Raw genomic sequence first — 12,191 nt, forward strand, 5'->3', positions numbered from 1 at the left:
TTCCTAGGGCTGTTACCAGTTTGCCTTTATTTTAATCCAACTGGTATTTTTTTAGCACTCTGTGCATGGGATTCTATTTTTGAAAGGCAGATGAAAAGGTCCTGATTGAAGGGATAGGGTGTTTATTGAGTTCCTATTGTGTGCTAAGAACCAAGCTAGGTTTATATATATTGTCTCAATTATGACCGCAATCCTTGGAGGAAGGTAGTGAAAGAGGAAATTGAAATTGACAGAGGTGAAGTCACTTGACTCAGGCCAGACAATTGCTAAGTAGAGAGCAGTATTCTCAAACCCAGGTTTGTCTGACTCCTAGACAGGGCTTTCTTTTAGACTTGATTCTCTAGAGTTTCCAGGTAGAAAGGAGATATGCTTTGTTATAATCATTCTTATATTTGTTCTACTGCCTGCTTTATCTTATAATAAATTGTGGTTTGTGTAAGCAGATAATGCTGATTTCCCAGATGTATTGGGGCCTGCCTTAACTCCTTATTGAAAAAAGGATATAATTGAATTGGATATAAGAATCTGCTATATACACATACAGAATAATCTATACCTAAGTTACTCCATATGTAACGGACCTTTTCAAAAATTCTTGGTCTTCTCTGTTTATAGGAAATCTTGATAATGGGAGCAAAATTTAATTGGAGGATTCTTTTATTATTATAACATTTCATGCCAAAGTTTGATCATAAAGAACTAGTCTTATGTAAATTCAGTAAAATTTTATTTACTCGGATTAGCTTTTTTGAGTAAGTAATTAAATATTTTCTAATGTCTTTAAAAAAATTCTTACATGCACATGTGTACTATATGTTAGCCACTGTTCTAAGAGCTCCTTAAATATTTATTTGTTTTGTCCTCCTAATAATCCCATGAGTAGGTACTGTTATTATCTCCTGATTTACTGGTGCGGAAATGGAAGTACAGAGAGGTGATGTCGCTTCCTGGGGTTCCAGAACTAGGAGGTGGCGGAACTGGGATTCTAACCCATTCAGTCTGGTTCCAGAGGACCAACTGTTAACTGTGGTGTTTTGCCATTAGTAAGTGCAGCAGACTTAGGAGAGAATTTGATTTTCTTGAACTTATTTTAGCTCAATGAACTATCTGCCTTTATGTGCCTCATTAGATGGAAACCCATTTGTAACTTTTTTCCGTGTCCCTCACCAGGAAAAAATAAGAATACATTTTTTTCCTAAGTTCAAAGGCACATAAAGACAGATAGTTCCTTGAGGTAAAATTATGTATCACAAGTATGCTAGTCCCAGTTGTTGACAGAATTCTGAATTTTTGGTGACTTTTGTATGACAGGCAAAGACTAAAAAAAGTATGGTTAAAAACCTGGACTTTTACACAATAGAAAATTACTTCTTGACTATTTTACTTTAGACTTATTTCTACAGTCTCAGCATTATCACAGATTCTAAATTAATGTATTTATTTTATATTGGAATTGTTTATTTAATGCTACACCATATTTAATGTTGTTTGCTTGATAAGAACTGCCCAATTCTTATTTCTCCATTGGTTACAAATTAATTACTTTAAAGAGAAGCTTTAAGAGAAGTATTGTTTTGGCGAACATACTTAAACAGCATGTGTAAAGATCATTTTTGTCTGAGGAGAAATATCTCTCTCATTATAAAAATAATATATATTTGTAATAAACATTAAAACACTGTAGAAATATGTAAAATAGAGACATTTTTGTAAAGATTCATTTACCATGTATAGCCATATCTACATAATACTTTAAATTTAAGATCTGTTATTGCTGTAGATGCCCATTGAGGTCCGCCCATGTACTCTAGAACTAACGCCTCTTTCCCCATCACCATTGTTTTTATTGCCTCTTCCAGCTTCTCTGGCCAAGCTTTTGAAGTCCAGAACCAGATTTGAGGCAAGCTGGAGCAAATTCTCTTTAATGAGAGTTTGGAATTAAGGTTCAGATAGTACAAGTATATGTATTGTCTGTAGCTGAGGGTGATGGCAGTAAAGCTGGGAGACAGGGATAGGCAGCAGCAGGATAAATTTGGGGACATGTTTCTGCCTTTGCTTTTGATGAGATGCCTCTATTCAATAAATTTTCGTGTTGTTTAAGCCAGTTAAAGTAGTTTTTTCTCCCTTGTAATTAAAAAAAAAAAGCCCTCTAATTGATAAAGTCAGTACTCAAAGATATATTCATAAGTCACAGCATCTTAAAATTAAAAGAATCCTTAGAAATCATTTTTATTATTTACCTTTTACTATTATTTACTGTTTTTAAAAACAGTAGTTACTATTTTATTGATTTACTATTTGTTTATTTCCTATCATGTTATTAAACCACAGAAATCTTCCTTCAAATGAAATCTAATGCGGTAACCCAATATGTTAAAGTGGTGAGAGGGGAGAAGCATAGACCTTCATGTATTCCACCTCACAAAAGTTCGTGTGTGTGTGTGTGTGTGAGTGTGAGTGCGGGGAGTAGGTGTGGTTTTAGCCAGGAGCAGTTTTGCCCATTGAGGAGATATTTAGCAATATCTAGAGACATTTTTGGTTGTCACAGTGGGGGAGGGCTGTTTACATCAATTGGGTAGAGGTCAGGGGTGCTGTTATCATCTTTCAATGCCCAGGGCTACTCCCTACTGTTGCAAGTTCACGTTGCAAGACAAGCCAAGGCCAAAGCCAGGGCCTGACTAATTTGACTAGAAACGATGCCACAAGTGCCAGCTCCTTGTGGTCCTTGTACTATACAGCAAAAAGGATGACACTGAGAGGAGAAGGGCTGAATGACTGCAGCACAAGTTGTGGGATCCTCTGTTGCTGAAGAGCCAATAGAAGGGGAGATGAAGAAAGCCCCCTACCCTACCTCATCAGAAGTGGGAAGTGATGAGGGAAGGTAGAGAGGTGAGTGGAAGGTGGCCTCACAGTAGCTCCTTGCAAGTCTCTCATCCTTCATTTCCAGAGGTCACAAGGCATTTGCACCAAGACACAGATGAACTGTGATTCAAGTCTTTGCTTAGCATGTGAGGATACTTGCAGAGTCTCCAGGGCACCATGGTGGAGCCATCACCCTACACCTGCAGTAAATAATTATCTGGTCCAAAATGTCAGTAGTTCACTCTGCTCTAGAGTAGTGCTGTTCGGTAGGTATATAATGCCAGACATGAATGTAATTTAAATTTTTCTAATAGCCACATTAAAAAGAAACAGGTGATATTAATTTAATAATATATTAAAGCAGCATATACAAAATATTATTTCAACATATGAGTATAGAACATTATTATGCTAAGTGAAATAAGTCAGAGAAAGACAAATACTGTATCACTTATATATGGAAATATAAAAAATACAACAAACTAGTGAATATATCAAAAAAAGAGGCAGACTCACAGATATAGAGAACGTAATAGTGGTTACCAGTGGGCAGGTAGGGGAGGGGCAATATAGGGTTAGGGCAGTGGGAGGTGCAAACTGTTGGGTATAAGATAGGCTTCAGGATGTATTGTACAACCTGGGGAATAGAGCCAATATTTTGTAATGACTGTAAATGGGAAATAACCTTTAAAAATGGTATATAACATTAAAAAACATTATTAATGAAAAATTTTATATTTTTTTCAACTGGTTTCTGAAATCTAGCGTATATCTTCTACTTAAAGCACATCTTAATTCAAGCAAACTTTTCATCAGTAATACTTGATCTGTATTTAGATTTAATAAAATTTACAGTTGAAACAGTAGATTCACATATCTAAGGTGTTCAAAACATATTAAACATCTTCCAATAACTGAATCATGTACCAGTGTATCATGTATCAACTTAATATTTAAATTAATTAAAATAAAATATAATTAATAATTCAGATCATCAGTCTCACTAGCCACATTTCAAAGACTCAATACTTACATATGGATAGTGGCTACTATATTGGACAGTGTAGCTCTAGGCACTAGAAGATCACTTAATCATCTTAATTTATGGCTAACCAGGCCAAGCTAAGACCACACAACCATTACTTCAGAACTTTTCTCCAGCTTGCTTGGATCTCTGTTCATTATATACCAGAATACCTGCTCTTAAATCTCCATTTCAGAAGAGTTTTATAAGTAGGGTCACATTAGGCTAGGCATTATATTATGAGGTTCTCAGAGGTTTTTCCAAAGGATATTAATTAAGATGAAAGAAGCCTACTTCACTCAGTGAATGTCACTACTCATTCAGTGAAAAGATACCACTGAGCATCAAAAAAAAAAATCAACATGAGTCTAGTTTATGTTGAGAGAAACTTACTGATTAGCCTGAGTATGTTGACAGGGAATAGAAGTGATCATTCTTTCTGAGTCCCAAATTTAATTTGGTATGTAGAACCAGTATTTATCTCCTATGAATGTTAGAATTTGAAGGATTTAAATAGTTAGTTTATTTGGGGGTGGAAAGTGCTGGTAAGAAGATGGATCTTAATAAAGGAAGAGAATTCTAAAAAATATAAAGAGGAAATAAAATATTTTTAAAACAAAAAATTTTGCAGATGAAAATAAATATTAAATTTATATCAAAGAGTTTTCTTTGATTTGCCTAGTCAGACCTTATATATCTTGGTTCTAGAGTAGTGTTTGTAGGAATGTATTTAAAGCTATTAACATTAATTTTAAAGTAATTTTTAAGGTATAACATAATTTAATTGATGTTACCTAAATTAAATTTATCCCAAGAATAGGAATATGGTGTTTTTACACTTGTAAAAATATCGTTTTTTGCAAATATACATGGAAACAGATTTATAGTTAAATCATTGCTTAACATCTGCTATATAGTATAACATACACTATAGTTAGGATAGGTTCACAAATTATTTACCTCTGACGTATTACTCTAAAACTTATTGCTTTGTTTTGAATTATCAACTATTTTTTATAGTAGTTCCTAATTTATATGTGTAATATATTTTTCTGTATCATTGAGTTTATCCTGTTTGAACTTCTTGAACGTATAAATTTGTGTCTCTTATTAGTTATGGGAAAATCTTAGGCATTATCTCTTCAAATATGTATGTGTTTCTTTTAAGACTGATGACAACATATTAGACCTTCTCACTCCATCCTTTGTCCATGATTATTTCTCCTTGCAGCATTCTTGGATCTGTTGACATGTTTTCCAGGACAATAAATTTCTCTTCAGATTTATCTAATCTGCGATTAAACCCCTCTATTGAGCTTTTAAAAAATCAGCTTTATTGAATTACAACATAAAATTAGTTTGAGATAATGAAATAAAATGCATCCATTTTAAGTATATATATTGACGAGTTTTGACAAATGTATACGCCCATGTAACCAGTACCACAATTTAATAGAGCAGTTTTATCACTCTAAAAAGTTCTTTGGTGTCCATTTGCAGTCAGTTTTCTCTTCCCCTCCACCATCCCCAGGGAACAATTGATCTGTTTTCTGTCACTGTAGATTAGTTTTCTGTTCTAGAAATATGTTCTTTCCTGTATGGCTCCTTTTGCTCAGCATGTTGTAGAGATTTCATCCCTCTAGTATGGGTCAATAGTTTATTTCTTTTTATTGCTTAGTAGTATTCTTTTGTATGGATATGCTACAATTTGCTTATCCTTTTACCTGTTGATGAATATTGAGATGTTTTTCATTTTTTTGCTTTTCTAAATAAACATATGAAATTTTCATGTGCAGGTGTTTTGTATGGACATATTTCTTTTCCTCTTGGATAAATATCTAAAAGTAGGATGTTAGAACATACAGTAGTGTATATTTACCTTTATAATAATTGCCAAATTGATTTCCAGAGTAGTTACATACCACTCTACAGGCCCACCAGCAATGGATGAGAGTTCCAGTTTAGTACATTCTCATTAATATGGAATACCATTAATAATAAAAGATGAGTCATTGCCCATCTTTTAAATTTGCATTTTCTTTTGAATAATAATATTGAGCATCTTTTCATATATTAGAAGTTTGTATATCTTTTGTCTTATGCATTGGCGATTATAGCTAGCTAAAATTTTGTCTCTTAGTATTTTGCTCCAAAATTAAAAATTTTATTTGCTAAACTTGGTGCTTCGTGTGATTTAATTTTAGAAACTCAGTCAAATAAGTATTTTTATACTCTAATTAAAAGAGCAAGATGGGGCTTCCCTGGTGGCGCAGTGGTTGAGGGTCCGCCTGCTGATGCAGGGGACACGGGTTCGTGCCCCGGTCCGGGAGGATCCCACATGCCGCGGAGCGGCTGGGCCCCTGAGCCATGGCCGCTGAGCCTGCGCGTCCGGGGCCTGTGCTCCGCAACGGGAGAGGCCACAACAGTGAGAGGCCCGCGTACTGCAAAAAAAAAAAAGAGTAAGATGACTATGAAATACTTGCGAAACATTTTAACATGAACATAACTTCTTTTAAAATAGAGTGTCTGTTCATTGTGAGGAACAGTTTTAGACCTTTAATGTAGCTCTAAAATTCACATAACAAAGAATTTACCATATCTTAATAGGAGGGTTTCTGCCATTAAAAGTGAAAACTATACTTAAATGCTTTTTCGTAATTTACCTAAAAGCCTTGCTACATTTTTAGCTTGGAAAATTCACATTGTTTCTATTTCTTCTATCTTCTTAAATCAGTTATTAGTGCCTGTACTTAAATATAATTTATCATAATAGCACTTCATATTTTTCTAGGAATTTGATAAGATGAGGCTTCACATACGTGTAGAAATATTTTCTAAAATGATATGAATGCTTAAATTGAATAGTTTTGAGGAATTAAATGACTCGATTTCAGTCTCTCCTGCATTGGTCACAGACTGAAGGCATGCTCCTTGAATCTGGCTCGCTGTTGCTGAATGTTTGCACCAGAAATAGGAAAATCACATGTCCTTCTTGCCATAGCTTTTTTGAAAATGTCATTTTGAATATTCTGATCTTACCTTGGGTTTAACTCGCTGTTATTATGCTAGCTGCTATATTTTCTCCACCCTTATAACTTCCAAAGGAGATAAATGGGTTTGAGATATAGAGCCTAGACATTTGGGATTTGAGGTTTGATAATGCCCTAATTGGTTAAAGATAATACAAGGAGATTTTGAATGTCCGTCCACAGTAGTCTCGAATTTACTTACTGAATGTTACTCAGATTTTAGTTTCCTTGTTTTTCTTTCAAACCTTAGTTTGTATATTGATTGTATATTCTGGGAACTTTGCTTCAGACATTTGTGCTACTTTTGAAGAAGAATCTGTTACAAGATGAATTTCTAATTGTATTATGTATCTGTAGTCATATTTTATTATTCCTTTTGGTAGCACAGAACTTTGAAAGCAACTTTTGAAGCATCCAGCATTGAGACTCCTACATGTCACTACTTCAAGTACAGACTGACAGTCTTGAAAGCCATGGTTGTTTTCTTTGCCCTATATATGTGCTGTTCTTCTGGTATTAGAAAATAGTATCACACAGATCTTCATAGGGAATAGTGTGAAACAAATTTGACTTGAGGAATTGCTCAAGAAGTAGTTTGGTACTTTTTAGTATGTACCCTACAACTTTGATCATGGACTCAACTATTAATTTTGTTTTTGTTAAATCAAGTGTTAGGATAAATAAATCTTTTTTTTTTCCATTTTGATTAAAAGCGTAGGGAAGGAAAAGGGTCTGCTTGAGGCAAATCTTTCTTTTTTAAGATTTTAGATCTTAATGCTTAGACTGTAACTCTAAAGCATTATCAGGGATTTGAGGCCTATTCTAGATACATAGAAATCATTTATCTAGTCCAGGTCCTTCACTTTATAGACCTGGGAACTGGCTTAGTGCTTCTCAACCTTGTCTGTGGTCAGGGACCAGTTTTTTTCCTTCCCCAATACATGGCAAACTACAATAAAGATGAGGTACTGGAAAAAGTAATTTTAAAATGACACACACAGTTTTAAATGCTTCCTCTTGATTTCTGTGGTTATCTCAATGTCGATGGATTACAGAGAGTGCGAGGACTAGAACAGTCCATGGACCACACTTTGTCTATTACTGCCCACACTTTATCTATTCCTGCCCAAGGTCAAGGTTGGCAGACTATGACCATGGGCCAAATCTAGCTCACCCCTTGTTTTCTGTATGTCCTGTAAGCTAAGAATTGTTTTTACATTTTAAATGATTTTTAAAATACACAATAATAACAATATTTTCTTATATATGAGAATTATACAGAATTCAAATTTTAATAAAGATTTATTGAAACAGAGTCACACACATGCCTTTAAGTATTGTCTGTGGCTGCTTTTCCTCTGTAATGATGGGGTTGAGGCAAGGCTGAATAGCTGAGACAGAGACCATATGGTCTACAAAGCCTAATGTATTTTCTCTCTGGCCCTTTACAGAAAAAGTTAAGATCTGAAGGTTTGGTTCTAGGACAAAGCAATGAATTAGTAGTTAGTGGTAAAGTTGAGAGTACAAATACATTTTAAAATGTGCTTTAAATATTAGTATTAGCTGATATGTATTGTCAGGCTCTGTGCTTAGTACTTTTGATGCTATTTTTTGTTCCCATTTAATCTCCCCAGTGCTGCCCTTTTATAAAAAGTTAGGTAGGTTTAGATCCCTTGTGGTCTAGTTATGGATACCTTTATTGCTCCTAAAACTCTTAACTCTACTGAGTTTTGTGGGTTTTTTACCCATATCTGGTGAATTAAAATGGTTCGATTATTTTCTAATGTGGATTTTGTTATCAGCATCTGGTTTGGAAAATTCAGCTGCTTCTTCCCTGTTGCTACATAACTCTGCAGTGATGTTTCTGTGTGTTCAGGTCCAATGAACGAGATGCATATGACTCAAAAATGTTTAGAAAACAGATACTTCTAGTGAAAAGATTACTCCTTTCAAAGTCAACTAAAACAAAGCAAAACTGCAACTAAGCTGTAATGGCAGATTTCTGTTGCAAAATAGCAAAGATATAATAGGTAAGGCTGAGACTTAGGTGACTTTTGGAGGAACAATAAGGCTTTCTATGTTTTGCCTCTACCACGCATTAAGCTGCAAAGTAAAAGCTCCCACCATATTTTCATCAAGGATTGTTAAACTACGTTCTTATACTTCTTGTTTAAAGCAGGTTCTGAAGTTCTCGAAGTATGCGATAAAAAAACTCAGCTTTTCATGGTAGCTGTCATTTCTTTGTTTTCCTACTTTTTGCATGTGATCACTCAGCATCTAAATAAAGATATAGCGATAGCTGTCATCTTTACATTTGATACATGAGCTTGCTTCATGATAAAGACCCTTTACAAGCCAAATCTTCATGTTGGGATTTCTTCCTGGAATAAAAAGTATATATATTGTTGTGAAAGCTTATTCATTATGATGAAAGAATAACTACCGTTTCACATTATGGTACTTGCTATTTTGTGCTACTTTTGTCACTTTATAAACATCTGGAAAAGAATTATGTTCGTTGCTTACAGTCAGGAGTGAAAGTCTTAGCAAAATCTCACTGCATCTTTTCAAGCCATGGCTAGTTTTTGTTATCCCAAGTCTGAAAGTATCCAGGATTTAGTGCAAGAGATGCTGATGCACGCTGTCCCAGCAGCTGCGCCCCAATTCTAGATAAGGCTATTCCTTTGTACCTTATAGTAAAGCCATCGACTAGATGGCTTATGTATTAAAGGGAGAAGAAGAGCTTTATAAAGCTCTATACTTAGTAATATATGAGGCTTGCCTTCCAAATATTCCTAAAGAATGTATGTACTTTAGCATGGGACTGTTAATGAATGAAAATCTGGGACACATCAACAGTCATTATATATAACATGTCTTTAACCATTTATTTGAATTTAATATTTCTGCTTTGTTTTAAATTTATGCTATAGAATATTGGTAAATGGTAACAACTCCTGTTCTCTCCAGGAGTACACAAAGTGTTAGATTTGAACTGTTAGAATAACTTGTAATTGAACTTTGCTTATTAGACTAGTTTTTAATATATTTATTAGTTTAACCATTGGTTGGGTAGTGTTATAGCAACACCCGCCCTCCCCTCTCCACCATCCCCACCCCGCCCCTGTACACACACATACCAGATATAGTTGAGAAATGTTTTAGATTAATAAATTATATCTGGATTTTACTTAAACAGTGATTCTCTCTTTTGGAAGCCTACACATCTCAAAATTCTCTGTAGCTACTTTTTACGCAATATAGCATGTGTAATATTCATTCCTCAGCATATATCATAGTGATTGAATTTCTGATTCTAAAAATTTTTGATGGCCAGAATTATTGTGGAAGGCAGTTCCTTTCTGCAGCTCGGCTGCAGGGAACCAGAGTTGCATGCGTTACTGTGTCTGGTAAACTTCTTGGAAGCAAGCCAGTATGTTCTGATGCGTTTCCATACATGTAAGCAGTGAGCACTAAAAGGCTTGCACAGTATTACAGCTGTTCCAAGACGAGGAAGCGGTGGGAAATTCAGCAGTGAAAAATTCAGCAGTGAAGCAGCAGCAGCAACAAGCAGCCACAGTGGTAGTAAAGACAGGGCAGGCTCATAGTGAGAGGATTTCACAGCGCGAGGCAGCGAGCATACAGCTCCCCATCCTTCTGCCTGAAGGAGGCAAACCCAAACTGTCTGTTGCAGGATTTTTCTAGTTTCGTGTTTATGATGTTAAGTCATGTGATAATACTGTACCACAAGTTGCCAACTTCGCTTTACTCTAGAGAGGATCCTTTGCTGCAGAGCTTTTTTTCTTTTTCTTTCTTTCTTTTTTTTTTCTTGAAAGAGAAAAAATTGTGCAATGTATGTTTATGCCTACACCATGCCGAGGCGGCACTTACCAGTAAATAATCTTTGTATCCCTGAGGTAAGATACTGTTTCTGCTTTCCCTGCACAGTGCTGCTGCAGCACGGAGCTGATCCAAACATTCGGAACACTGATGGGAAATCAGCCCTGGACCTGGCGGATCCTTCAGCAAAAGCTGTCCTTACAGGTAAGAAAACAGAGCTGCCCAATTATTTTATCTACTAGCTATTGGATCTATTTGCTTGCTTTTATAAAATCTTTATGGTCTGAATTTTATTTTATTTTTTACTGATAAAAGCTCAACAAATATATATGCCATTATCTCTACTTTATTATTGATTTGTTATATTAACTGTTTTCGTTAATCGCTATACTGGCATAAGCATAAGCAATAGGATTGCTTATTATACTTAGAATTTCTGAGAATTACAGCATTAGATGATAACATAATTATTCATGCTTTGGACTTTTTTTTTTTTTATGGTTTGGCTTGTAATTTCCTGTACCTCATCTTCTCAGTTGATTCTTTTGAAGACCTTCACTATTGAGCAAGCAAGGGCATTTGTATTACTTTATAAAAGTAGTTTTGATCGGAAAGACAACCTGCTGCCTTATTGCTTACATCAATGGTTAAATAAAATATGATGCCGCTCCTCACTTGCCACTCTGTTTATATTTTTATCATTATCTTCTCCCTTTTACCATGATAGCAAAGGACTTTTTAACTGAGGCAGTGGATTACCTTCTTTCTTCAGATAGTAAAAAAATTTGGCTTAAGTATTGGTTTTATTAAGGCAAATGTCAGGAACCAACAAAGGAAATGCTGGAATAGAAAGGTTCTCTCAGTAACAACATAGGAAATAATGCTATAAGTGATGTGATATTGAGCAACCGTTTTCACTGATCTTCATTCGCAGAATGCTGCATTGGATCTATTTTTGTTTTTATTCTCAGCATCTGAGTTCTGCTGCCTTTGCCTTCTTTTACTTAACTGACATTTATAATTTGGAGCCTCTGTCACTGCAGTACTCACAGTATTGTTTTAGGTTGTATGAAAGTAAATGACTTTTAGCTTCCTTTTAAATTTGTCCAGGTTTGAAGAAAATAAATCTTTTATTCACTTTTGAGTCCATTTTTAACAAAGATTCTGAGGTGAATGGAAAATATCTATATACAGAAAGCTTTGAAAATATGTGGAATTTTGCTTAATTACTCTGCATGGAAAGACAACTTCCCTCAGTGTTAAAATTAACATAATCTCTGCTAAATCAGAGTAATCTGATTTATCTAAATTAATAAGAGTTTAGGTGATTTGGTTGCTGAATCATGATAACATACACTAGAGGAATAAAGCTATTTTAAACCAGTGTAGATAAGAAGAATTTTAAATATAATTATAAAGTTTTAAATAATGAAATT

The 12,191-nt window shown here is 34.8% G+C and overlaps 1 protein-coding gene across 5 annotated transcripts in view; it reads left to right on the forward strand.

The window, feature by feature from the left end:
* TNKS (tankyrase) overlaps positions 1 to 12,191 on the forward strand; it is a 176,310-nt gene that overhangs the window by 36,479 nt on the left and 127,640 nt on the right. For all 5 annotated transcript variants that reach the window (XR_012328923.1, XR_012328925.1, XR_012328924.1 and 2 more), the window contains exon 3: positions 10,864 to 10,959. Coding sequence is in view for 1 of the 5 variants with exons in the window: in XM_004310437.4 (XP_004310485.2) it covers positions 10,864 to 10,959 (96 nt within the window). In the remaining 4 variants the exon portion in view is untranslated. The remainder of the gene's footprint in view (positions 1 to 10,863; positions 10,960 to 12,191) is intronic.

The sequence above is a fragment of the Tursiops truncatus genome, chromosome 21 (assembly GCF_011762595.2).
Source record: "Tursiops truncatus isolate mTurTru1 chromosome 21, mTurTru1.mat.Y, whole genome shotgun sequence".
In the NCBI taxonomy this organism is placed as follows: Eukaryota; Metazoa; Chordata; class Mammalia; order Artiodactyla; family Delphinidae; genus Tursiops; species Tursiops truncatus.